This window comes from Melopsittacus undulatus, chromosome 7, assembly GCF_012275295.1.
Source record: "Melopsittacus undulatus isolate bMelUnd1 chromosome 7, bMelUnd1.mat.Z, whole genome shotgun sequence".
Taxonomy (NCBI): Eukaryota; Metazoa; Chordata; class Aves; order Psittaciformes; family Psittaculidae; genus Melopsittacus; species Melopsittacus undulatus.
The window spans coordinates 2334771-2361652 of NC_047533.1; the positions used below are offsets into that span (position 1 = coordinate 2334771).

The window sequence follows — 26882 nt, forward strand, 5'->3', positions numbered from 1 at the left end:
AACCATGGGTGCCAGTTTCCACACAAACATGCACCCAGTGTCCTGGCTTAGCAAATGGAGAAAAGGACAGACTCTAATCATAGACATGCTTGGGTTGAAGGGAGCTTAAAGCTCCTCCAGCTCCAACCCCTGCCACGGGCAGGGACCCCTTCCACTGGAGCAGCTGCTCCAAGCCCCTGTGTCCAACCTGGCCTTGAGCACTGCCAGGGATGGGGCAGCCACAGCTTCTCTGGGCACCCTGTGCCAGCGCCTCAGCACCCTCCCAGGGAACAGCTTCTGCCTAAGAGCTCAGCTCAGTCTCCCCTCTCTTGGGCAGGTTCAAGCCATTCCCCTTGGCCTGTCCCTACAGGCCCTTGTCCCAAGCCCCTCTCCAGCTTTCCTGCAGCCCCTTTAGGCACTGGAGCTGCTCTGGGCTCTCCCCTTCAGGAGCCTTCTCTTGTCCAGGCTGCCCCAGGCCAGCTCTCTCAGCCTGGCTCCAGAGCAGAGCTGCTCCAGCCCTCGCAGCAGCTCCATGGCCTCCTCTGGCCTCTCTCCAGCAGCTCCAGGTCCCTCTTGTGCTGGGGACACAGATTTAGTTAAATCATCTTAATCCCTTAAATGAAAACTTCCTATTGCTGGCACCAAGCGGTTTAACCACACTCAGTTCACTCCACCATCTCGCCTAAGCTTTTCCACCAGCTTTTTGCAAGCCTGAAGTAAACCCACGCCACTCAAACCATCACAATGCTTACTTAAGAGCCTGAAAAATAAAGCCAATGTGAAAGCCATCCAGTGACAACAGCTCTGAGCCCATGGAAGTGAAGATTTGGAGTGATTTTTAAATACCAGAGCACGTTTGTCTGCCTCGCTGTGACCAGCAAGTGTAAATCCCTTAGGAAAAGCAGTGCTTTTAGCCACTATAAACTGGTCTGCTTTATGAAGCGCTTCTGCAAGATAAGTGTTACAGTGCATATAAGGTATTTCCTAACCCACAGAGGCACATACTTGGCTATTGTAACACCAAGCCTTGATTCCTTACTGTGATGGAAAAGGCAGCAAGAAATCTGACTATAAAAACATAATTCTGGCAAAGAATAAACTTTTAAAGTGCATTTTCATCCAGCAAATACTATGAGAAACCATTAGCTTTTTGGAATAAACATGGGAAATTTGGAAACAACGAACTCATTGGCACATGATACAGAATTTATGGGTTGTGTCAATGCAGCCTTAGCAACAGACTCACTACAACATCTGTATCATCCAAGATCTTTATATAAGTAGTTATGGAGTGCTTGTCTATGAGACAGCTCAGCAGGGCAGGGAAGGTGACAACCTCCAGCCTACTGATTTCTCTGCTGTGGAGGTGGATGTGCAGACATGGATTGGGTTTCTTATCCCTCTTCCCTTGTAGTGAGGCAGTGTCTTATATATAGCTCTATTGACAACCACTCCAGAGCAAAGAAACCCTCCCATAAATACAAACAACCAACATAAACCCCAAACTACAAACCACCAAATCCAACAGGCTAAGTACTAAACCAACAGTGGGGTCAATCCAGAACCTAACACCACTATGGGCATCCTTCGAGCCCCCCAACAAAGAGCCAAACTCCCCAAGGGAAGGCATAGCTGCAAAAATCACTGCTTCCAACTCCACATCTACTGTGTGCACCTTCCCTGTTGCCTCTGAAATGACTTGGAAAGGAGTTATTCTTGGACAGCAGCAGGAAAAAAATGAAATTCCATCTGCTCCCAACAGATTTATACCAAGAAAAACAAAGACAGTGGCTCAACATGACTTACAGAGCTGTGAAGTAACCCCTCACTTCACTACCAAGCTGAGCATGATTTACAGGCCAGCTCTCAACTAACTGTCTCTAAACAAGCATCCCACCTGCCTATTTAGGATTCAGGCATCACAAGTACCTTCCAGTAACATCCACAGAAAAAGCATCTTTGCACTAATGAGGAATTCTGCACAAAATGTTGTTCTGTTCACATGGGTTTATTAAGAAAAATAAGGAAGGATTTTGCCTCATTCCAGTTTCCCAGCTACCTTCTTACGTTTTCATTTTGTTATCTCTTTTTTAACTGAGATGCCTTTAAATGTCTTAACAAGAAATTAGGAGAGGGGCTTTTATCCTACAGGGACAGGCCAAGGGGAATGGCTTGAACCTGCCCAAGAGAGGGGAGACTGAGCTGAGCTCTTAGGCAGAAGCTGTTCCCCATGAGGGTGCTGAGGTGCTGGCACAGGGTGCCCAGAGATGCTGTGGCTGCCCCATCCCTGGCAGTGCTCAAGGCCAGGTTGGACACAGGGGCTTGGAGCAGCTGCTCCAGTGGAAGGGGTCCCTGCCTGTGGCAGGGGTTGGAGCTGGATGGGATTTAAGCTCCCTTCCAACACAAACCAGGCTGGGTTCTATGACTATTTATAAGAGAAACATCAAACACATCTTGCAAACACCCTGAAGCCCTGTAAGAGAAGTTCATTCCTGCCTTTAAACTGCGGAAACTAAGACGAGACACTTCAATGTACCCTACCAGGAAGGATCAGAACCACTCAAGCAGAGTTCTCCAGCACAGAAAGCACTAACCCACTTCACATCGAGTGCTTCCCTTTGGCACTCACAAACACTGCAGCATTGTCCGCCCAACCACACTATGCCTTCATGGGTAGGACTTGAAGGTGATGTGGCTTGTGTATTTATAAGGGTGTTTTCTTCTTCCCTGGCGCAAAGCAGCTCTCTGTCTTGTTGCTGGGCTGACGAATGCACCCAGACATAGCACTGAGGGCAGTCGTGGTGCCTTACTCCTCATTTCTGCTATTTAACACAATAACTACCAAACTTCAAGTTATTCAAAAGAGGAAATTTCAAGCTGAATGACTGCCAGAGCTAACCACAGACATATCAATGCATCATGAGGTCTGTAACTTCCTCTCATGCCCTGTGTTTAAATCAATCTCTCAGAGATAATTTACAGAACAAGGAGTGAGACGATAGTGGTACTAAGTTCCTCTTTGACACATGAAAAATACAAAGGTACCAGTCACTGGATAACAGTTTTCAGGAACTGTATTGTTCTTAGGCTAAAATTATCTTTGCAAAGGTATAAATAAAAGCTCTATTTCAGTTTAAAGGCAGTTGGGAATGTTTAATAGGCTTGCAACCACTTCTGACACGGTGGAGAAGTTTCATAGTGGACAAGTTTCATTGTGGACTCTACACCCTGTTTTTAACTATGGGCTTCAAAAGATTCACATGCAGTGATTTCAAAGACCAAAATGCCATCAAGATGATGGCTGCATAACGTTTCCTCAGAGAACTTAAAACTGATACATCCAATTCCAGAGCCATTCCAAGCACCCCAAGCATCAAGACCAAACTTGGTTGGGTATGGATCCCATCACCCAGATCATGGCAGAGCCCTTTTATACTCGAATACACCAAGCTGCAACCTCAAAAGGCAAACACGATTCACAGGAAAGCAGAGGGAAAGGTGATGCCCTGCTCCCAGGAGCTTTATCAACCGGGATGAGCTCAAGGATGAAAGAAAGCCATCACAGCAGACCACCACAAGGCCAAGCAAGATGATGCTGGAGCCCCAGTTTGGTTTTCCGCTTCACCCTGGCTGCAGGAACAGATGTGTTCTGGCCCACAAGAGCTCTGCAGTGCTATTTTAAGCTTTTGCATCTCATTATTTAATGTATTTATTAAAGTCCCAGTTGGGAAAAGGGGAGACAAACTTGCCCAAAGCATGTGGGTTTTATTTAGATTAAGCCAAGCTGTTCAAACTGGCTCCTGGTCAAATTGTTCCACTAATTAGACCCCCTATTTTAGAGTGGAAGCATTCAGATAGATGGCTTTAAGATGACCCAGGGGAGACTGAGCTGAGCTCTTAGGCAGAAGCTGTTCCCTGGGAGGGTGCTGAGGCGCTGGCACAGGGTGCCCAGAGAAGCTGTGGCTGCCCCATCCCTGGCAGTGCTCAAGGCCAGGTTGGACACAGGGCTTGGAGCAGCTGCTCCAGTGGAAGGGGTACCTGCCCATGGCAGGGGTTGGAGCTGGAGGAGCTTTAAGGTCCCTTCAACCCAAACCAGTCTGGGGTTGTATGTATGTTAAGGACAGAAAAAGAGCAAACTGATAAATACTGAATGCTCAGCATATTTAAGAGCTGCGCCATTGTCGTTGTTTAATCCCAATCCACACAGCTCGTTCACTCACTTCCCCCCTTTCTCCCCCAACTCCTGGAGAGCTGGGGAAGAGAATCCAAAGAACGTAGCCCCCACGGGTTGAGATAAGAACAGTTTAATAACTAAGGTATAACACAAATCACTGCTGCTACCACCAATAAGAATAATAATGATAAAGCAAATAACAAGTGAAGAGAATACAACACCTCATCAGCCACCGACCCATAACTCACTCCACCATGCCCGACTGAGCACCGACCAATACCTCCTCCATCCCCCCAGAGCTCCAGCCCTTCCAGGTCTCTCCAGGTTACCTCCTGGGTATGACGTGCTATGGTATGGAATATCTCTTTGGCCAGCCTGGGTCAGGTGTCCTGTCTCTGCTTCCTCCCGGCCTCCCCTCCTCCCTGGCAGAGCATGAGGCTCAGAAAGTCCTTGGCCAGAGTAAACATCTGAGCAGTAACTACAAACATCAGTGCTATCAGCACCGTTCCCAGCCCGAAAGTCAAAACACAGCACTGCACCAGCTACCAAGGAGAAAAACTGTCTGCTATTGCTGAACCCAGGACAGCCATTCATGTACAAGCTCAACTTGAGCCATCTATGTTCTGCTATGCGTGGCCAACAGTTTTAACACCAAATTCAGACACGTTTCATGGACAGCAAACATGGGAAACCCTTGAAAGCAGACAGTGCTCTTTGGCCAAAGACAATTATTAAACTCACCCACCCAATGCAGGACAGCACCTTGCACAACAGCCCCTTTAACATCAGAGAGCAGACAGGCCAGTTTGGCAGAGTTCAGACAACATTTGCGAGTTAAACGCTGCTGTTGCTTCCAAAGCCAAGTGTATTTAGCTAGTGTTGGCATGACAGGTTTACTACCTCGGTGAGACAGGGGATTTCACACTGTTAATGTTGCCTGGCTTAATAATCAATAAATAATTGGCACATGGAGAGTGGGCAGCACGAGTCCCAGCTGATGCATTCATTAGGCATTTGGCTCAGCACCGTCCTTTCCCTGTGATCCTCACTGCCCTGTACTGAGCTGAAATACAGGCACTTTCCCATGGCTCTTTGTCCTCTTCTCTCTGGAGGTAGAATTATTTCTCCATGAGCAGCACTGTGACTTCTCAGCAAGCAAACAGTGCTCTGTCAGCACAGCCCTGATGCTCCTAAACCTCCTCCAGCCACTCATTTGCTGCAAAACAGTTAGCATCCTGCCTGTCCTCATCACATCGGCTGTATCAGCACAGGGTGCGTAGAGAAGCTGTGGCTGCCCCATCCCTGGCAGTGCTCAAGGCCAGGTTGGACACAGGGGTTGGAGCAGCTGCTCCAGTGGAAGGGGTCCTTGCCCATGGCACAGATTGGAACTGGATGAGGTCCCTTCCAACATAAACCACACTGTGATGCTATGGTTCTATGCTTTACTGAAATACTACATAAGAACTATAACACAGACCTGTTGTTGTGCAAGTTCCACCCTCCCTCACCAATATGTAACATCCCACATCAGATTCTATTTGGATTTTGCAAATCATTAAAAGCTAAAATAGCTGAAATTAATGTTCAACCCTATGGGCACTTAAACACTTCAACTGTATCACCTGAACACTGACTACATGCGCTATTGAATCCATCACAAAAGTGACAAAACCCAGGAGAAAACTCCAGCAGAAAACTGGAAACATAAAACCTTGACCTGAAATAAAAGCCCAAATATTGCAAACAACTAAATGACTGCCTGAAAATTACATTTCTATAGAGAAGGGCACCCGAGACCGGTTGTGAAGTCCCCAAAAAGCTCAGCTCTCTCAAGCAGTGGTTATGCGGTTAATTCAGCTCTGGATGGAAAGCATGGAGTGGGAATACACAGCCCATCAGAGGTTCACCACGGCAAACAATACCAAGAGATAACACAAACACATTATTTGGCTTTAATTGTTTCCATTCAAGGCTGTTGTTCTATATTAAGAGTGTTACAAGTTTTTTTAGAACAACCCACACAGTTAAATTTTAATGTAAAAATACTTTTTCCATTTGGGAAAATCCCGACAACAGCAACAGTTTGGGAACAGTGAATCTGTATCTGTTCCCATCTAAGCTGTGAGCTGGAGAAGAGCATGTGGGGAAAATAAAGACTTAGAAAACAGTAAGTTTTAAAAGAGAAGACTGCATGAGAAAATGCAATCACTGGCATCCATTTGTAACATGTCTGAGTGGATGTTGCTGGGTTGTACAGCCAGCGATGAGCAGGATCAGTGACTGGTGCTGAAGTGATTCATAATCTCTCTGGATTAAACAACAGCACTTGTTTCAGAGAATACATCAATCAGTATTTGCTCCATTTTTCCACATCTCAGGACAAGTGACACACGTTTGGCAAAGTGCACCTTCAGTAACTGAAATAATAGTTCCTGTTTACAATCACAGCCTGGTTTGCATTGGAAGGGACCTTAAAGCTCATCCAGTCCCAACCCCTGCCACGGGCAGGGACCCCTTCCACTGGAGCAGCTGCTCCAAGCCCCTGTGTCCAACCTGGCCTTGAGCACTGCCAGGGATGGGGCAGCCACAGCTTCTCTGGGCACCCTGTGCCAGTGCCTCAGCACCCTCCCAGGGAAGAGCTTCTGCCTAAGAGCTCAGCTCAGTCTCCCCTCTCTTGGGCAGGTTCAAGCCATTCCCCTTGGCCTGTCCCTACAGGCCCTTGTCCCAAGCCCCTCTCCAGCTTTCCTGCTAACCCTGTAGGCACTGGAGCTGCTCTAAGTTCTCCCTAGAGCCTTATAGCACTCATGAAGCATTGCTGAATGAACACCACTTATTTCTTATGCTGATAACAAATAGCTGCAAGCAAAAGCATTTGTTAATCAACAGACATAAAGAACTTAAGCATAAATTACAACCAGACCCCTAAAACTAAGAGCAGAAGAATCCTCTTTGTTAACTGGTGATTAAAAGGAAATGCATTTGATCAGCGGTTGATGATATTACCCAGGGGATGCTCTTCCCATTGTTTTGAACCATAACATCATTTTCCCTCCCCTTCTCCCTGCCTTTTTAATGTGTCTTTGGAAATGCATCATGCTGACAAATAACAACCATTCAAAGAACAATTACTGTTCCTGGGTCTTTGTGGTATATCTTCATTCTAAGAGGATTTCTGCACATCACTGCATTGCACAGCCCTGTTTCATGCCCATTCTGTCATTTCATTCATCCTCATTTTCCAGGCTGACTGTGATCCCTCTATCCAGGCTCCCTTCTGATGTCATAAATGATGTCATCAGTGCACATCTGTGTGCTCTACCCAGTGCATCAATGAATAAAGCAGATTCCTGCTTCACCTTCTTGCCAGGAAATACTTCCCTTTAAACTCCAATCACAGAATCCTGGAATCCCAGGTTGGAAGGGACCTCAAGGACCAGCTGGTCCAACCTTTACAGGCAAAGCATCACCTACACCGGATGGCCCAGCACCCTGTCCAGCCCAATCGTAACCATGACCAACGCTGGGGAGTCACAATTTCCCTGGGAAGATTATTCCAGTGGCTGCTTGTTCTCAATGGGAAACATCTTCCTCTTGTGCCCAGTGGGAATCTCCCCAGCAGTAACTTGTGCCCATCACCCCTTGTCTTTCCCATGGGACTCCTTGTAAAAAGGGAGTCCCCATCTTCTTTGTAGCCACCCTTTAAGCACTGGAACATGGTGACAAGGTCTCCTTGAGCCTTCTCTCCAGGCTGAACAGTCCCAGCTCTCTCAGCCTTTCCTCACACACTTCCCGGTCCTTGGATCATTTCTGTGGCCCTTTCTGGACCCTCTCTACCCCATCCACAGCTTTTTTGTACAGTGGGAACCAAAACCAAATCCAATATTGCAGGGGTGGCCAGACCAGCACTGAGCAGAGTGAGACCATGGCACCCTTATCTCTGCTGGTGATGCCCTTGTTGATGTTCCGCAGCACCCTGTTTGCTTTCTTGGCCACAGCCACACATTGGTCACTCCTGCTGAGCTTGTGTCCAGGACCCACAGGTCCCCTTCCACAACTGTTCCCAGCCAAGCAGGTCCCAGTCTGTGCTACACTTGTGCTTACCCAGGGGCAAGACCTGGACTTGTCCTTATTGACCAAGTATAATGTTTCTACCACCTATTTAGCACCTTATCTACTGCTGCCCTTCAATATCTATTACTGGAGAAAGAGCCTGATTAATTTTACGTCAATAGAAACAGAAGATAAACTTGCTTATCAGCTTATTCTATTTTTCCTGGCTGCCACACCAAAGGTGGAAAGTTCTTCCAACATCACATAGTGTCATGGATTTGAATACTCCTCCAGGTGCCACAGAATCAAATGGGCTTTCAAAGTCCAGAAAGTATTTCTGTTATAGATGCCTTCAGCCTCAATGCTTAAAGACCACTTCACACATTTATTATGAGCACTCTTGCAAAAGACTTATTTTGTTGAAAATAGCATAGAATCATGGAATAGTTAGGGTTGGAAAAGACCTGAAGATCAGTCAGTTCCAATCCCCCTGCCATGGGCAGGGACACCTCACACTAAACCATGGCACCCAAGGCTCTGTCCAACCTGGCCTTGAACACTGCCAGGGATGGAGCATTCACAACCTCCCTGGGCAACCCATTCCAGTGCCTCACCACCCTCACAGGAAAGACCTCCCTATATCAAATCTAAACTTCCCCTGTTTCACTTTTAACCTCTTTACCCCTTGTCCTATCACTACAGTCCCTAACGAACAGTCCCTCACCAGCATCCCTGTAGCCCCTTCAGACACTGGAAGCTGCTCTGAGGTCTCCACGCAGCTTCTCTTCTCCAGGCTGAACAGCCCCAACTTTCTCAGCCTGTCTCCATACAGGAGCTGCTCCAGCCCCTGAGCATCCTCGTGGCCTCCTCTGCACTTGTTCCAACAGTTCCATGTCCTTTTTATGCTGAGGACACCAGAACTGCACACAATGCTCCAGGTGAGGTCTGACGGGAGCAGAATAGAGGGGCAGGATCACCTCCTTTGACCTGCTGGGCATGCTCCTCTTGATGTAGCCCTTGCAAATTATCCGGTAATCTCTGTCCATCTCCAATCATTCCTGCCTTTAACGTGCCTGAAAACCTCAGTTGCTCCCAAGGTCAGATTGACATGTCTGTAGATATAGATTATCGTTCCCACAACTACTCCCTTCTAAACAGACACCCCACATCACTACTCCGAAGTCCAAAGACTCAACCAATGTTACTTTCAATGACCAGCTCTTCATCCCCACTATTTTTTAAACTGCTCTTAAAAGCCTATGGAATACCCAAAGGCACAATTCCATTATAATTACATGGCAGAAGTATGTTTTAAAGTGAATTAAGGACATAAAGCCTATAACACAACTTCTGAAAATCTAACCAAAGCATCAATATAAGAAGAGTAGCAATGAAAAAGGCATAAAATTAGATTTGAAGCAGAGAACGTGAATCCCGTCGGTACAAATAATCATAAAGGAAGTACAACTTGGACTATTTTAGGGGGAACACAATCCAATGTTATGACTAGGACTCCTACATACTCCCTCCGTACAAATAAGTAATACGATATGTATCCATATGTACCACGTTCCCATTTCCAGCACTTGGGATGAGCTCTGCAGTTGAACAGTCAGACTCTGGCTTCCCCAGAACACTGGTGTGGAAAACAGCTCTCAGACCAGCTTAAGATTGACATCTCCGACTGTGATTTACATCAGAAGCCTGGCAACAGCCCAGCCTCAGTCTACACAGGCTGCAAAGTACCTGCTTGTATTGAATCAACTGGGCATCAATGCAGCTAATCGGTTCATAAATCAATGCTGTAACTCCAGCCTGCATGAATTCACTTGCAGAGGGAAGTGTGCCACGGGTTTCTGAAGTGAACCATCACTGAGAACACAGGGAGGTCAAGGTACAAACCACAACTTGGGGAATAGAAAGATTAAAGTAAAAATATATACCAGACTGAGAGATGCACAGTGATTTTCTTTCACCAGTTTCAATCCTGATGCAACTTGTTGCCATGAGCTCACACTCACTGGTCTCATAGAATCCCAGCCTGGTTTGGGTTGGAAGGGAGCTTAAAGCTCCTCCAGCTCCAACCCCTGCCACAGGTAGGGACCCCTTCCACTGGAGCAGCTGCTCCAAGCCCCTGTGTCCAACCTGGCCTTGAACACTGCCAGGGATGGGGCAGCCACAGCTTCTCTGGGCACCCTGTGCCAGCGCCTCAGCACCCTCCCAGGGAACAGCTTCTGCCTAAGAGCTCAGCTCAGTCTCCCCTCTCTTGGGCAGGTTCAAGCCATTCCCCTTGGCCTGTCCTTACAGGCCCTTGTCCCAAGCCCCTCTCCAGCTTTCCTGCAGCCCCTTTAGGCACTGGAGCTGCTCTCAGGTCTGCCCTGGAAGCAGTGTTTCATCCACACACACTGAGCTCCTGCAGATTAAATCAGGCTGAAGAGGCATATTGCCATCACCTACCTTCAGTCACACCTAAAATGCTCAGTGCCTCTTTTACCATGGTCACCTCCCATGCATTCCATGGGCAGTGTTCCTCAAAAGGCATCTGCACAACAGTTTAATTCATGTTTAGATCCCAATCAGGGTTTAATTTCAGAATACGATAGTCTGGGTTTAGCTCACGTGTAAGTACACATCTTAAATGACATCAGAGCCAGCAACTGTGTCTTTAAGATACTTTATTGTGTAATCAGGAAGACCTCTGCTAACAGGATGATAGAATGAGATAATACATGATATACTTCACATTATATATATCAAAACTACTCTGGACAACTGCTTCACATTGCTGACCTGGTTTTCTCACCTCCTTAGCTCCTTCACTTAAATACAATAAAACACACTAAATAACAAGTGCCTGCACACTAAGTATTTTAACTCCACATGTAAAGCATACACAGCTTTACCTACAAGTGTTTTACACATAACAGGCACTGATGTAACTGCCAAAAGAACATCCCAACAATTAAAATTAGGAACTTACCACTCCTGCATTTTCATTGCACACAGAACACAAAAGTAATCAGGGGCAAACTTGCCCAGAATTTGTTTTAAAAGACTTTACCTATATATTACCTCAGAGCAGCCTTCCAGTATCTGAAAGGGGGCTATAAGGATGCTGGGGAGGGACTGTTCATTAGGGACTGTAGTGATAGGAAAAGGGGTAATGGGTTCAAACTTAAACAGGGGAAGTTTAGATTGGATCTAAGGAAGAAATTCTTTCCTGTGAGGGTGCTGAGGCACTGGAATGGGTTGCCCAGGGAGGTTGTGAATGCTCCATCCCTGGCAGTGTTCAAGGCCAGGTTGGATGAAGCCTTGGGTGCCATGGTTTAGTGTGAGGTGTCCCTGCCCATGGCAGGGGGGTTGGAACTGGATGATCTTAAGGTCCTTTCCAACCCTAACTATTCTATGATTCTATTACAGAGCCAATAATGAACATGCATGACCAAGGGAAAAAGCTTAGAAAAAGACTTATAACTACAAGGTGATTCCTACTCCAAGCCATTAGCAGAAAGGAGAACCTCTGTCAGGATGCCAGGGAGTCACTGAAGACAGAGATATATGTGTATGTGTGTATATACTTAACCCCACTAAAATTACAGCTATCAGGGGTTTCTGATTTAATTGGAGATTAAGGGAAAAGCATCTTGTGCCAAATCACAGTCCTGACCTGCTGTTAATCTTTAGCCCATCACAAGCCCATCAACAGCCCGACTGCCAACAGGCTCCCAATACTCAGTCTGTTTGTTAGGCACAGCACCTTGTACTATGCTTATCACATGTGTGAATTAGGAGAACCAAAAACTTCAACACAATACTTCTTAGCCTCAAAATGAAGGGTTTTTCTGACTCAGATATGACAAAGATACCAGAGGAACTTCACAGTGGTTTATATCATTCACTATCCATAGTGGCCTTTATCTACCGGATGAGAGGGGCTTGGGACAAGGGCCTGTAGGGCCAGGCCAAGCAGAATGGCTTGAACCTGCCCAAGAGAGGGGAGACTGAGCTGAGCTCTTAGGCAGAAGCTCTTCCCTGGGAGGGTGCTGAGGCGCTGGCACAGGGTGCCCAGAGAAGCTGTGGCTGCCCCATCCCTGGCAGTGCTCAAGGCCAGGTTGGACACAGGGGCTTGGAGCAGCTGCTCCAGTGGAAGGGGTCCCCACCCGTGGCAGGGGTCGGAGCTGGATAGGATTTAAGCTCCATTCCAGCACAAACCAGGCTGGAATGCTACGATTCTCCTCCCATTGTGTCTACAGCATCCTGTAATCTTCCTACTCCTGAAGAGTGAGATTTCCTTCAGTGAATGACAGTAGTTCACTTATTCACCTTGCTGCAGAAAAGCAAGATAGCCCAAAGAGGAGCCCCACAAAGCCATGCTATAAAGTACTAAAGCTTTTGCAAGTTTGCTGATGTCCATGGCTCCATCATAACTTTAAATCGATAGAAGATGCATGAGAAAATAAAGTGTAAACAGAAATCAATAGACACTCACATAGCTGTCTCCTACAGAATTACTTCTTCAAATCTACAGGTAAAAGCAAGGAATCCCTTTCCAGGAGCCACCTTCTCCTGTTCTCCAGCCTCGACAGAGGGAAAAATAAATCTCTTTTCAGATAAAGCTGCAGAATGAGGGTGTACACAGAAGTGAATCTCGGAATCATAGAATGGTTTGGGTCGGAAGGGACCTTAAAGCTCCTCCAGCTCCAACCCCTGCCATGGGCAGGGACCCCTTCCACTGGAGCAGCTGCTCCAAGCCCCTGTGTCCAACCTGGCCTTGAGCACTGCCAGGGATGGGGCAGCCACAGCTTCTCTGGGCACCCTGTGCCAGCGCCTCAGCACCCTCCCAGGGAACAGCTTCTGCCTTATCTCTTAACCTGAACTTCCCCTGTTTCAGTTTAAACCCATTACTCCTTGTCCTATTGCTACAGTCCCTGATGAAGAGTCCCTCTCGAAAGGGGAAGCTCACTCCGTACACCTCAATTTCCAAACCACAGTTTAGATCTGCAGAACAACAGGGGCAGAGCATCCTTCCCTCCTCCTCACACATGGTGTAAAGGGAAGATCTCAAACCCTTCTTCAAGAGATGACAGAAACGCAGCTCCTGACTCAAAGGCTGCATAAAGCCTGCACGTAGATGGCATCAGCAGCAGTACACCTCCTGTAAGATCTTGCCAGCTTTGGTGAACCTTATGGCAAAATACAGCTTAAGATACAGTTTTTAGGGTAAGCCACTATAACTCCACATCTGCACTGGTGTTTCATCATGTTGCTGTCCTAGCTGCCTTGTAATAAGGAAAGATCAGTAGGTTATAGGGGGCCAGGAGTACAACAAAGGATGTGTTCTTCAGCACGTCTCATCTCATGCCTACTCTCATACATACAAATCTTGCATTGAAAGCAAGCAAACCTCAGGCTCTAAAGATACCTGACACCTTGACCACCTTTGATCAGATAATTTTCTCCAAGTGACTTATTTTGCTTGTAATTCCACATGACAAATTCCTGGGAACACTGAATGGGGGGAATTAAGATCACATTTGAACTTCATCACTTTTATCACACAGTATCCTTTTACGTAAGGCTCAGTGAAGATGATTTAGGCATATTTACAGTAAAATTAATGATATTTCTTCTATAGGGCAGTGGAATTCTCAGAATAAGTTGGATACCACTTGACACACGAAACTGTCTTTCAAAATGCTTTTAAACCTCAAAATTCCTACTTAAAGAGCATCATCATCCGCATATCTTTAAAGCCTCTAACTTGCCCTTATTTCATGTATGAGGAAATCAAATCATGAAGATTAGATGGTGAACCATACTACTGTTTGATTCCTCAAGATATGTGGCCATATACACTCAAGGGAATCATATACAATCAATGTGACAGCTTCACTCCAAACGTCGTCAAAGTAGAACACAAATGAACTGATATGGTGGTCCTTGGAATTTGGCAGAACTGAGGATTGAGTGGAAGCAGCACTGGCTCTGAGACCATCCTTGTCTTTCAGAGGAGACACTCCCACAACTTACAGCAGTATAATATCTAAGTATCTCTGCCTGAAAGAAGACTTTACCAGGAAACATGGACAAAGACGAAAAGCTGCTCTCTATATTCAAGCTACCAGAACACATCACACCTCCTTTCCAGCTGGCGTTACATAAGGGGAACCCACATTTTCTTCTCCGGAAGTCTACCCACAGCAACCAAAGCCCTGAAGGGATTTCAGTTTGGGCAGTCATAAAATCACAGAGCCCCAGAGAGGTTTGTGTTGGAAGGGAGCTTAAATCCCATCCAGCTCCAACCCCTGCAACGGGCAGGGACCCCTTCCACTGGAGCAGCTGCTCCAAGCCCCTGTGTCCAACCTGGCCTTGAGCACTGCCAGGGATGGGGCAGCCACAGCTTCTCTGGGCACCCTGTGCCAGCGCCTCAGCACCCTCCCAGGGAACAGCTTCTGCCTAAGAGCTCAGCTCAGTCTCCCCTCTCTTGGGCAGGTTCAAGCCATTCCCCTTGGCCTGTCCCTACAGGCCCTTGTCCAAAGCCCCTCTCCAGATTAACAAAATCAACCAGCGCGTCAGCATTGGGCAGTTCTTCATTCATTCACTCATTCATTCATTCCCTTCACCTTTTCAGGACTTACATCCTCTTACTCCCTTTCTATTCTTCATTAGGTGCCATTGGAAACATTACAGGCTACAAAGCCACATCTTTTTCAGCTGGATCACACATCCCCGTTTTCCACCCGCAATCCAACTCCCCATCCTTTCACACGCAAACACCAAACCTGCAGAGAAATCATTACACCATTTGCATTAGGGAATCACGCACGTATTATCTGTTGCTCCCCCAGAAATCATCAAGAGTTCAAGTTACTGAGAATAGCTGAAAATGATGCAAGAATTACTATTTTAATGTTGTTTTACAGAGCTCCAAGTTTTCTTTGGGCTAGCCATAAAAAATTAGGTAAAATAACGTTCTTTAAGGTCTTTTTCAGCCTAAATGATTCCATGATTCTAAGTTCAGATCAGCAATATCCACTGGTAAAAATACATATAGATAACTTCCAGCAACGTTCTATGGATGTTTTAGGATGCATGTGCATAGGCGGAGAGTCAAGTTCTGTTTCTGACTCTGAACCACTTCAACACCTCCTCAAAATGATTCATTCTCCCCAAGTTGAACAAGGGCACAGTTAAACACCCATTCCCATTCCCAAAATGAAAACCACTCACTCGAACGAATGGATGCAACCTGTGCTTGTGAGAAACAGACACCAAGTGACCCAGATTTAAAGATGTGCCTGTTACGTGTCTGAATGGAATAAATCAATCAGTTAACAAAAGGGCACTAACATACTGTCAAGCAAGCAGGCAGTACCTATAAATAAATGCATATGGAAATAGTGTATCATAGCATCATAGAATCCTGGAATCCCAGATTGGAAGGACCTCAAGGACCAGCTGGTCCAACCTTTCCAGGCAAAGCATCACCTACACTAGATGGCCCAGCACCCTGTCCAGCCCAATCTTAAGTGTCCAACATTGGGGAGTCAACACTTCCTTGACGAGATTATTCCAATGGCTGCTTGTTCTCATTGGGAAGCATTTTCCTCTTGTGGCCAGTCGGAATCTCCCCAGCAGTAACTTGTGCCCATCACCCCTTGTCTTTCCCATGGGAGTCCTTGTCCAAAGGGAGTCTCCATCTTCTTTGCAGCCACCCTATAAACACTGGAACACGTTGACAAGGTCTCCTTGAGCTGCCTGTTCTCTAGGCTGAACAGTCCCAGCTCTCTCAGCCTTTCCTCACCCACTTCCCAGCCCTTGGATCATCTTTGTGATCCTTTCTGGACCCCCTCCAGCACATCCACATCTTTTATACATATATGCATTTATATCTTTTGTACAGCTGGGACCAAAACTGAACAGAGTGCCTTCTACAACAATAAATCCAGCTCCAAATTTTTCAACAAAACTAAAAGCCACTGCTCAAATATGCTTGTTCCTAATCTCCATCTGAAAAATAATGAAAGGATCAAAGAACCATCACTGCCCTCAAAAGTCATTATTTCCTACTTTATTATTCAGAATATAAAAGAGAAGGGGATCCTGCCCCTCTGCTGTGCTCTTGGGAGACCCCCCCTGCAGCCCTGCTCCAGCTCTGGGGCAGCAGCACAAGAGGGACCTGGAGCTGCTGGAGAGAGGCCAGAGGAGGCCATGGAGCTGCTGCGAGGGCTGGAGCAGCTCTGCTCTGGAGCCAGGCTGAGAGAGCTGGGCTGGGGCAGCCTGGACAAGAGAAGGCTCCTCAAGGGGAGACCCCAGAGCAGCTCCAGTGCCTAAAGGGGCTGCAGGAAAGCTGGAGAGGGGCTTGGGACAAGGGCCTATAGGCACAGTGGAAGGTGTCCCTGCCCATGGCAGGGGTTGGAGCTGGAGGAGCTTCAAGCTCCCTTCCAACACAAACCAGGCTGGGATTGTATGAGTCTAATATTTCTCTTCCAGCAGACCAGCAATCTCAATGTCTCTCGCAGTTTGGATACAGTGGAATATCTTTTCTAGGAGCACCGAGTTAGTTGATGGCAAATAACACCAAAGTTGTCCCTGATTTTACTACTCTTACTGCAGACTTGCACAGTCAGCACTTCAGTCCTAGGCTACTCTGCATCTCAGGTCTTGTAATAGCTAGGAGTTTTATCTCTTGGCACGCCTTTGCTGATCCCACACCAGCTCAAAGCCTGCAACAAAAGCAACCATCAGAGATCCTAACCTCTGGAATCGCTATAAACTTCCCATGACACTCTCCACTCTGCATTCATAAGGTATCAGTGGTGTAAATGAATCATTAAAGAGGCAGGTGCTGCACACTGCTACAGGAGAAACCTTCACAAATCCATGCTGAAAAGTTTATTTGAGAAGAGCTCAACCACATTCTCAGTCATAGCAAGCAATGAAATCCACAAACTGCACTCAGGGTGAACATCAATCATGGGGTTTTCTCCAGATAAAGCAATTACATGCAAAATATCTGGCAGCAGCGCCAAAATAGCAACACTTTGAGCATTATAACACGGTGAAAGGAGGAATATAATGACACATGCACAAAGAAATAGTGGGGAGGGGGAGAAAAACCCCACTCAATCCACAGCTCTACATTATACCAACAGCAACTCAAAGCTAAATCCACTGGAGGTGTAATTTTTTCCCTCGTAGCAATACTAATGACTGCAAAACAGCAGGGATGGAAACTACTACAGCTTTAGAAGCAGAGTAATTGAGGACGCGGTTATTCTTTGCCTTCATAATGCAAGAATATTCAACCCAAACTCCATTTTCTGAATGGCAAAAATAGTTTTCACCTTCTGCATATGAGCTCATGGAAGGTGTTTACAGGAAGATGCTAATCCATCTCCTTGCATGTCGTGTAGACAAGCACCACCCTGGCGATGGGTATGAACTCTCCATGCAGGACAAACACTGACTAATGAGCAAGTCTTCAAAAGGGTGCTTTCCTAAAGCTGCCTTCCTCATTTTGTGTCCTTTTGCATTATAGAAGGCAGCAAATTAAAAACATTGGATGGGAAATGGAAAGAGAAGACAAATAACAGAAGAGCTGAGATGTTCACAGCTGTGTTACACACCCTGCAACAGTCTGAGCGGTGGCACTGGCTAATGGTAAGAGACATTACAGCTAATTTTCACCCTAAAAGGACATATAACACAAAGCATCAACCCCTATTTGAATGGTCTGGACATGCAAGAAGCACACCTGAGATGTGTGGTGTACAGCAATGCTGTTTCTTCTGCAACCATGAGCTCAGCAGACATGATAGGGAAAAAAAGGGAATTTACACATTGGAAAACCCTTGGTTCAAACACTCAGATGGGCCTCCACAAGCATGATCACCCCTAAAGCAGCTTAATCCTACTTCTGCATTGTCAGAGAACTGGAAATTCTCAATCTGATGCTGCCACAAGAAACATGTCTTACCAAACTAAGCCACAAGCAGTATCAGGAACCTTAACTACATCCTGCAGTGTGCTGAGCGTGATTCTTACAGTCTGATTTAGAGATCAGCTGCTCTTCTTTAGCATGAAAACTGCTAAGCCAATCAGTAACACATGTAAATTCTTCTTCCCCTCTGCTGTGCTCTGGGGAGACCCCCCCTGCAGCCCTGCTCCAGCTCTGGGGCAGCAGCACAAGAGGGACGTGGAGCTGCTGGAGAGAGGCCAGAGGAGGCCATGGGGCTGCTGCGAGGGCTGGAGCAGCTCTGCTCTGGAGCCAGGCTGAGAGAGCTGGGCTGGGGCAGCCTGGACAAGAGAAGGCTCCTGAAGGGGAGAGCCCAGAGCAGCTCCAGTGCCTAAAGGGGCTGCAGGAAAGCTGGAGAGGGGCTTGGGACAAGGGCCTGGAGGGACAGGCCAAGGGGAATGGCTTGAACCTGCCCCAGAGAGGGGAGACTGAGCTGAGCTCTTAGGCAGAAGCTGTTCCCTGGGAGGGTGCTGAGGCGCTGGCACAGGGTGCCCAGAGAAGCTGTGGCTGCCCCATCCCTGGCAGTGCTCAAGGCCAGGCTGGACACAGGGGCTTGGAGCAGCTGCTCCAGTGGAAGGGGTCCCTGCCTGTGGCAGGGGTTGGAGCTGGAGGAGCTTTAAGGTCCCTTCCAACACAAACCTCTCTGGGATTCTATGATTCTTCATCATGTGAGATGCACCAAGGCCGTTATCAGCCCAAAACTCCAAGTCCATTTTCTTTAAGAGATTATTCTAAGAATTCCCTCATTGCTCCAATGTACCAGATTTAGCCTATCAGATTTGCACATGAAGGCTGCTCTGTGTGCAATTACAATCTCTTACCAACCTTAATGATTTCACAACTCCATAATCAGGACAGAGCCCTTCTGTTTTGTTCATTCCAAGGATTTCAGGTTCCACAAACCCAATCCATGCTCTGTATCACAGGCACATCCAGTGAAACCCTCACAGCAAGCTGCATCTCTATCAACTAAATATTTATTGGAAGCAAAGGGAGGGAAGGGCATTATTACAGCCTCAAGTAGACTCCAAAGGAACTCCATGTGCATCAGCCCCAAACAAAGCAAGGGAACAAAAGCAGGAAACAAAAAGCAAACATCATTACTGCTTCAGTCTTTCAGTGACTAAATGAGCATTTGATTCAAAGCCATGCACACAGCAAATTACCATCTCTGTTCCACGCTGTAAAATTGATTATCAAATTTTCCAGCCCTGCTTTAAGGCTCTGCAGTGGTTCCAGTGGCAGATGTTGGCATGTGGCTCTATAAGAACAAAGTACTGCAATGAAATTGTCACGGTCCTTCTTAGGGTGAATTCCAGCTTGCAGCAACTCAAAGCTCCACCAACACCGTTTCACCTCCCAAATCACATCATTCTCCATCCCATCTTCTGCACTTTTCACTGTATTTTGCACTAGGCTTTAGAAGATGGGATTGAAGAGCTCCTAAAGAGCTACGTGCTGGGCACATTTGTGTGCAGGAGGAAAGAGCAAAGCTCTCCCAGATCAAGAAGCTAATTCCAAGCATTGTGCTTGGGACTTCAAATGGGAAAAAATCCTTCAAGGAAACTGGCTGTTTAAGAAAAGAGCACCCAAGGGCATCATAAATTAATGCAATAATACAACAGCTTGGTCAGCAGCAGCATTATCTCAATACACAGAGGATTTTCAGCATGCCTCTCCATAGACCCTTACGTTAGGCACAGTAAGCTCATGGTTTTCAATGCGAGTGCTCATGAAGGCTTCAGAGGAACAAGGCAGGAAAGTGAAATCTGTCACATGCATTCCAAATGTTATTTAACCTTATCAGGAAGCACGATAAAAGCATGGCTGGTCCAAGCTCCTGAATGCTTCAAAAGGAAAAGCCAGTTCTGTGAGCACAGAGTTACCCTCAGTCCTTTCTTGATATCTGAATCAGAGTTATTTGGATTAAATGTAAATTGACTAAGATGGCAACAAACACCCAGCTGGACATGAGCAGTGTGTTGGGCTGCACCCCTAGAGCATGAGCAGCAGAAGCTGTTCCCTGGGAGGGTGCTGAGGCGCTGGCACAGGGTGCCCAGAGAAGCTGTGGCTGCCCCATCCCTGGCAGTGCTCAAGGCCAGGTTGGACACAGGGGCTTGGAGCAGCTGCTCCAGTGGAAGGGGTCCCTGCCCGTGGCAGGGGTTGGAGCTGGATGAGCTTTAAGCTCCTTTTCCACCCAAACCAGGCTGGGATTCTGTGATTATTTTAGATCCATAATGAAAGAAGCAACAGAAAAATCTAGAGCAGTGTCTGACAACCTCTAAGCTGACTCAGGCAGCGGCTCCCCAGTATTCAGTCATAGAGAAACAAGACAGAAATCTCTTATATTGACCACTGCAGGAAAGGAGATGCTTAGGATCAAGTCTGAGGCATTGGTCTGAGGCAGTGCTGTGCTCCTGTACCTGTCAGGCACAGCAATGTTATCCTCTACCTGCACTACTCCTGGAGGTCCCAGTGCTCAGCAGGAAGACAGCAGCTGGATGCTACTCACTCCTCTCCCCCACAGGTTAAAACCATGAGCAGCTCATTAATTCCATTAACTAATGCTCCAGTGCTGAAGACATTTGATGTGCATGAAGCAGAGATGACAGGAGGGATCTAGCACTGCATTATCTTACTGTTCTGAGTTTACCACTATATATACCACTCCTTGCTATAGAGCAGACTGAAAAAACCATGGTAAGAAGTGAGCTCCTTGCAAACATTAACAAAGCCTCATGCAATTCAGATATTGATGCTGGCTGCTCAGTGCAAGGCGAGAAGTGTCGAACAGAGCAGATATTTCAACAATGCTGAGTTATTTCACAGGGATTTTTTGTTCTTCAAATGGCCCTAATAAAACATCACTGTCCAATAAATCAGCCAGAGAAACAATAAAACAGTGGGAACTCACAAGAAATATTAGCCCCGAGTTTCTCTCTCAATGAACAGGCCATTTAAATACATATATATAGAAACAGCAATGTCAGACAGATATAAAAGCACACACCTAGCAAGATTATAAATCCAGAGTTGGAAACAATGCTTCCAAGAACTAAATGGAAGCACATAAAAGGTTCTTCCCCCCCCCAATGTATTCTTTTAAATTGATAATGCTTAAGTATTTCCTGCTTGAATGGCTTATTCTTTTAGTACCAGTGCACAACATTTGAGCGAGCCCTTCACACAGCAACATGGAAGGGAAAGATCATTTTAAAGCATGATAAAGTGCTAATGAAAAGAGAAATAGAATGGGGCATCAGGCACAAACGCAGCACTCCCATCTAATTTGAGCAACTAAATTGATTTGGTTCAAACTGCCTACATCCTTAGGATATATTCTGTACTTTCCTGGCTTCCCTAAAGCCTTAAACTGCCTCACATAGCTTTGTAAAGAGAAGGGGTTTGTGTATACCACCCTTTGACCAAAAGCTCCCATTCACTGAAGAACTGCAACTGTGATAGCTTCTTGCCAGCAACTCTCTCAAGTTCTGATTTACCCACATCTTCCAGAGATAAAATCCCTCTTCACTGTAATATTCTTTGGCCAAGGACACTTTATTACCACCAACTCTTTACTAATGTTCAATCAGCAGCCCATAACTGCCTCCATTAAATTAATAAGACGATAGTTGAAAAGACACACTCATCTTCTTCTTCCCTCCCCTTCCAACTGTCACGCTGCATTTTAAGCACTGCTTTGCATTTTCTATCTCCCACCTCAGAAAAGAAAAACCCCACAAAAGTATTACCATGAAAGGAGTAGTGCTGTTACACACAAGAAACAGCTCTCTGGAATCATTTGTGGTTTATTATCATAGAATGGGTTGGAAGGGATCATAAAGCTCATCCAGTTCCAAGCCCCTGCCATGGGCAGGGACACCTTCCATTAGACCAGGTTGCTCCAAGCCCCATCCAACTCAGCCTTGAACATGTTTTCAGCTACAATCATATACCAAACTGCCATTTCTATGCATAAATACATAATCCACACACAATTAATGGTCCAGAAGCCAAGCACTAGCCTGTGTTTGTGAATCCAGTCTCTGGCCAGTAAATCTATGTAAAATAGTGGTCATTTCTTAAGCTGGGCTTTACCTCCCCCAGCATCCTTTGTCTGCCTGTGGATGAGGCAGCTGGCTGAAAGAATCCAATTCAAGCAGGACAAGAGGTTGTGTCACTGAGCTACAGAAAGCACACTGAAGAGTCCGTGGTCTGCAGGCTTGCAGCATCCTTTTGACTGCACAACACCCAACGCTGGCAAGTTCACTCTCCAGTATGGTGCTCCTGAGCTCTCCCTGCTTGGAAATGTTATCTCCAGCGTGTTGCTGCAGCTCTGTGACTGGGAGGTTTCTCATCCCTCCCTGCAGACAGCTTCTCCTCTTCCAGCTTGAAGCCACTGACCTGCAGCAGACTCCAGCCTGCACAGAAGCCTGCTGGGGGTTTGTGCAGAAACAGAAAACACAAGCGCATCAGGCACATCCCCTGTTTTCTACTTCAGCTTCCTTTAAAACCAAGATCTTCGCCTTTAAAGAACTCAGGTGGTTGGTTGCACACCTTAAACACAAGGAAATCACCTCGAGTCCTTCCTAACTCAATCTTCTGCCCCCTCAAGAGCATCACTGATGTGTGCAGAGGTCAATGCTTTCCATGCCTACCACCAAGAATGATCACATGCAGGTACACTTCTGCTCTGCCCTTTCCTTTGTAAGAAATCTCAGCATGCCACACGAGCTTAAAAACACCCTGCACATCCACATAAGAACAGCACATGACCCCCTTTTGTGGTTGGGATGAACCAAGGAAGGAAACTGGCCACCCCAGGTTTGTTACCTATCTCTCTGACCGCAGTCTAAATAAACAGACTTTCCCAATGGAGAAGGCAAGTAGAATGTTAGTGGAGATACAACGATGTTAGTGGAGACACAGAGCTACGATGCTCTCTCTTCACAGCTAAAACTGGAAGACATGCAGGATTAGTAGGTCAGCGAAGCACAAGTTGTATCATCACAACCTCAGTATTCAATGTAAATAAAGTCAAGGCCACAAATCGAGTCATCATACACATCTAGATCAGGACAGGAAGATTACCATGCCAAAACTTAATTACATCTCTCAGGCAAGCAGATAAGCATGTGGAACATACCACACTTACTAAACAATTTTCACCTGCCCTTCTACTTCCCATTTGCATCTAATAACACTTAAAGCCAAGCTCTTTATAACCAAGCCCCAAAAGAACAACCCTCCAGTGCCATTTTGACAAGAAATAGAATAAACTCATGTGAAAGTTGTGGCTGCAGAGCTCTGAACATTGTTAAACACACTTGTTTGCACATCTGGGAGCTCCAAGTTTAAAAACAGCTCCCTAATAAATAAATGAACAGCTAAGTAAAACCCCTAGAGAGAAAAACATGCATTATGTTTTCAGTTACCATTTTAGACCATTATTATATGTGACAAACAAACAAGAAGCCTTAGAACAATAGATACCAAGCTAAAAATAAAAGGCCTTTAGCAATACACATACACCAATTCTTTTACTCAACAGCACCAGTTTTACCATTCAGACACGAAGCCTCTGCCTATATTCAAATCTAAGTCTCTTTTAAGTGCCCAACAGCCTAAACCGCTTGAGGAATGTAACAGGTAAGTGGCTGTTTCACAATGCTCTCCATCAACTAGAAGCAAATTCTTATCGTGACAGTGACAAAAAACACATTAAAACACATTCGACTTCCAGGGCTTGCTTAGCCTGGCATCATTTCCACACTAAACTCCTTTCAAATTAGCTGCTCACACACAAATCTACCGCCTGTCAAATAAATACTAGTAAGTAAATAGAAACCTCAACTCCTAAAGCATACAAAGTGGTTTTCCTCCAGGAATCCGGCTTATACAGGCAGCATTCATTCCCCCAGATGTACAGGGAGCATCGCTGCAGGGTGCTTGGTACTTTCCATAAGGAGCTCCCTAAGAAAGCAATCACTACCTTCAATACTCAGCCTTTTTTCATTTCCTTCTTCGTCAGGAACCAGCCCTGCACAGGGAATTCTCCTAACGCACACAAACACACTGGCTCTCTGGCTGCCACAGCTGATAAAAGCAAAGCAAGTAACCATCTTACAGCAACCCCTTCCACTGAAAACCTGAGTTTTCAGTGCATTTCCACAGCCTGTTCCCATGAACATTCCCAATGTCTCATCCTATGGGATAGGCATCAGGCACACAACCCAACTAAGCATCCCATCACCACCTAAACTGGCCTTGGCACTGCAAGCAAGGAGCCTTCCAGGATCGGAGAGCCCAGAGATCACTTTCACCAGTACAAAGGGCCCTCACATCACACCTGTCCTGCTTGATGCCCTCCAGCTGCCCAGCTCTGGCCTTATCCTCCAGCAAAGCAGGGAATTCCCCTCCACCAACCTGTTATTCCCACTGTCCCTCCCCAGGAGCCAGCACACACTCCTCTCCCCACATGCCAGATGTCCTCTTAAAGATGCTGCTTCTCTCCCCACGTCTACCTCTCCCAAACCTGCCCTTACCCCAAACCAACACCTACTTAAGCTATCTGCAACGATGAGCTTGCTTAAACCCCTGTAACACTCCTATTGCCTACACCCAGCCGTAGCACCTGCTTGCTTGCCCTTCCTCTCCCACCTCAACTGCTCCCTGACAGATGCAGTTCCCATCCCCACGTCTATCTTTCTCCCTTATCTGGCCCCACACCCACACTGTCCTCCACCGAGAGCACCCACTCCTCACTGCTCCCATCTGCATCCATCTCCATACACAAAACCAGTCCTTACTCACAGAATACTTTGTGTTGGAAGGGAGCTTAAAGCTCCTCCAGCTCCAACCCCTGCCACGGGCAGGGACAGCTTCCACTGGAGCAGCTGCTCCAAGCCCCTGTGTCCAACCTGGCCTTGAGCACTGCCAGGGATGGGGCATGGGACATCCACCCACCATCCTTCATCCGCTCATACACTTCCCAACCCCAAACCTAACCCTGCTGCCTCAAATACATCCCCTTACCCCATCCCCTCCCCTCCTACATTCTCTCCAGACCTACTGCAAACAAACCCACTTACAGTCAGAGCCCATCATCCCCAGGCTCAGCCCTGCACAGTCCATCACGCCCAGATCCCCACCCACCCCATGCCTTACACCCACACCCCTTCTCCAACACAGCCACAGCCCCTTCAACTACTCCCTGTCACCTCTCTGCAACCCCAGCACCCAAAACTGTCCCCTCAGAAACACCCCTTTCGGGTACAAACATCCCACATCCCATTGCTCCCCGACCTCTCCCATGCAGCCCCATCCACTGCCCACCACAGACCCAGCCTTATGCACTCCCATCACCCTCTATCACCCCTCAAACCTGCTCCCTCACAGCCACACGCTCCTTTTATGCACCCAAATCCCTGTTGTCTCCTCCTCAACCCTTTACACCCCCGATCCCCTCCTTGCCCTCAGACTTGCCCCTTGGCAGCCTCCACCAGAGCCATTGACACCGCTGCTGTCCCCTCCATGCGCTCCCACCTGCACCCTCATCCTCACCGCAGCCTGTCTCCCTATACCCATAGCCCCACTGCCCTCACAGGAGGGGATTAAACAGAGCAGGGGGTGGTGCGCGGACCCCAAATCCACCTCCCCTTTCCCCCTAAGTGTCCCTAGGGGCAGCTGGAACCAGAACCACTAAACCCCTAGGAACACTCCTCCTACCCAACCCCTAACACCCCCCCGCACTCCCGCACGCCCCATAGCGTCCCCATACCCCCCATAACGTCCCCCCCGCCCCCAGGCCCCTCACCTGAAGCGTCCCCCGCAGTGCTGGCACTGGTCGCCCACCCAGCCGGGCTGGCACTCGCACTGCCCGCTGGCCGGCTGGCACCGCCCGCCGTTGGCGCACGGCTTGTCGCATTCCTTCGCTGCCGCCGCCACCTCCTCAGCGGCGGCGGCAGCGGCGGCTGCAGCGGGGCCCAAGCCGGGCAGCGCCGGCATCATCATCATCACCATTACCATCATCATCATCACCAACGGCAGCCGCGGCGGCCTCCGGCCCCGCCAGCCCGGGCCCCTCCGAGCCATGGGGAAGGGGCGGCCGGGACAACGCGGAGCATCCGCCGCGGAGCCTCCCGGGACGGTGGCCGGCGAGGGGGGGGCCCCCGCCGCTCTACGGTGGCCGAGAAGGGGAGGGGGGACGGGAGGAGCGCGCAGCCGATGACGTCACCCGCACGCAGGCCGCCGGCGGCCGGGTTGCCGTTCACCCCCGCTGGCAGGAGCAGAGAGTGGGGTGGAGAGAGCGGCGCCGTGCAGGGCAGCTCTGCGGTGCGGGGGCATAGAGATCAGTGCGCCCCCTACCGGCCTGGGGGTGTCCCCGCGGGCTCGGCACCCCATAGGGCTGAGCCTGACGGTGGTGACCGGGCACTGGTGGTGTCTGCAGGGATCGGGGTTAGCCACAGTGTTGTTAAATGGGGTTGTTGGCAACAGGGAATTCAGAGCAGCCCAAGGAGAAGGACTTGGGGGTGTTGGTGATGAGAAAATGAACATGATCCGGCTGTAATGTGTGCTCACAGCCCAGAAACCAACTGTATCCTGGGCTGCATCAAAAGGAGTGTGACCAGCAGGTCAAAGGAGGTGATCCTGCCCCTCTGC

The 26882-nt window shown here is 47.7% G+C and overlaps 1 protein-coding gene across 1 annotated transcript in view; it reads right to left on the reverse strand.

Annotated features, from left to right (window-relative positions):
* Window positions 1-26382, reverse strand: part of ATRN (attractin) — a 173494-nt gene extending 147112 nt beyond the window's left edge. Inside the window, exon 1 of the mRNA XM_034064576.1 lies at window positions 26038-26382. Within this exon, the coding sequence (XP_033920467.1) occupies window positions 26038-26315 (278 nt within the window). The 5' untranslated portion in view covers window positions 26316-26382. The remainder of the gene's footprint in view (window positions 1-26037) is intronic.
* Between the last annotated feature and the right edge of the window lie 500 nt (window positions 26383-26882).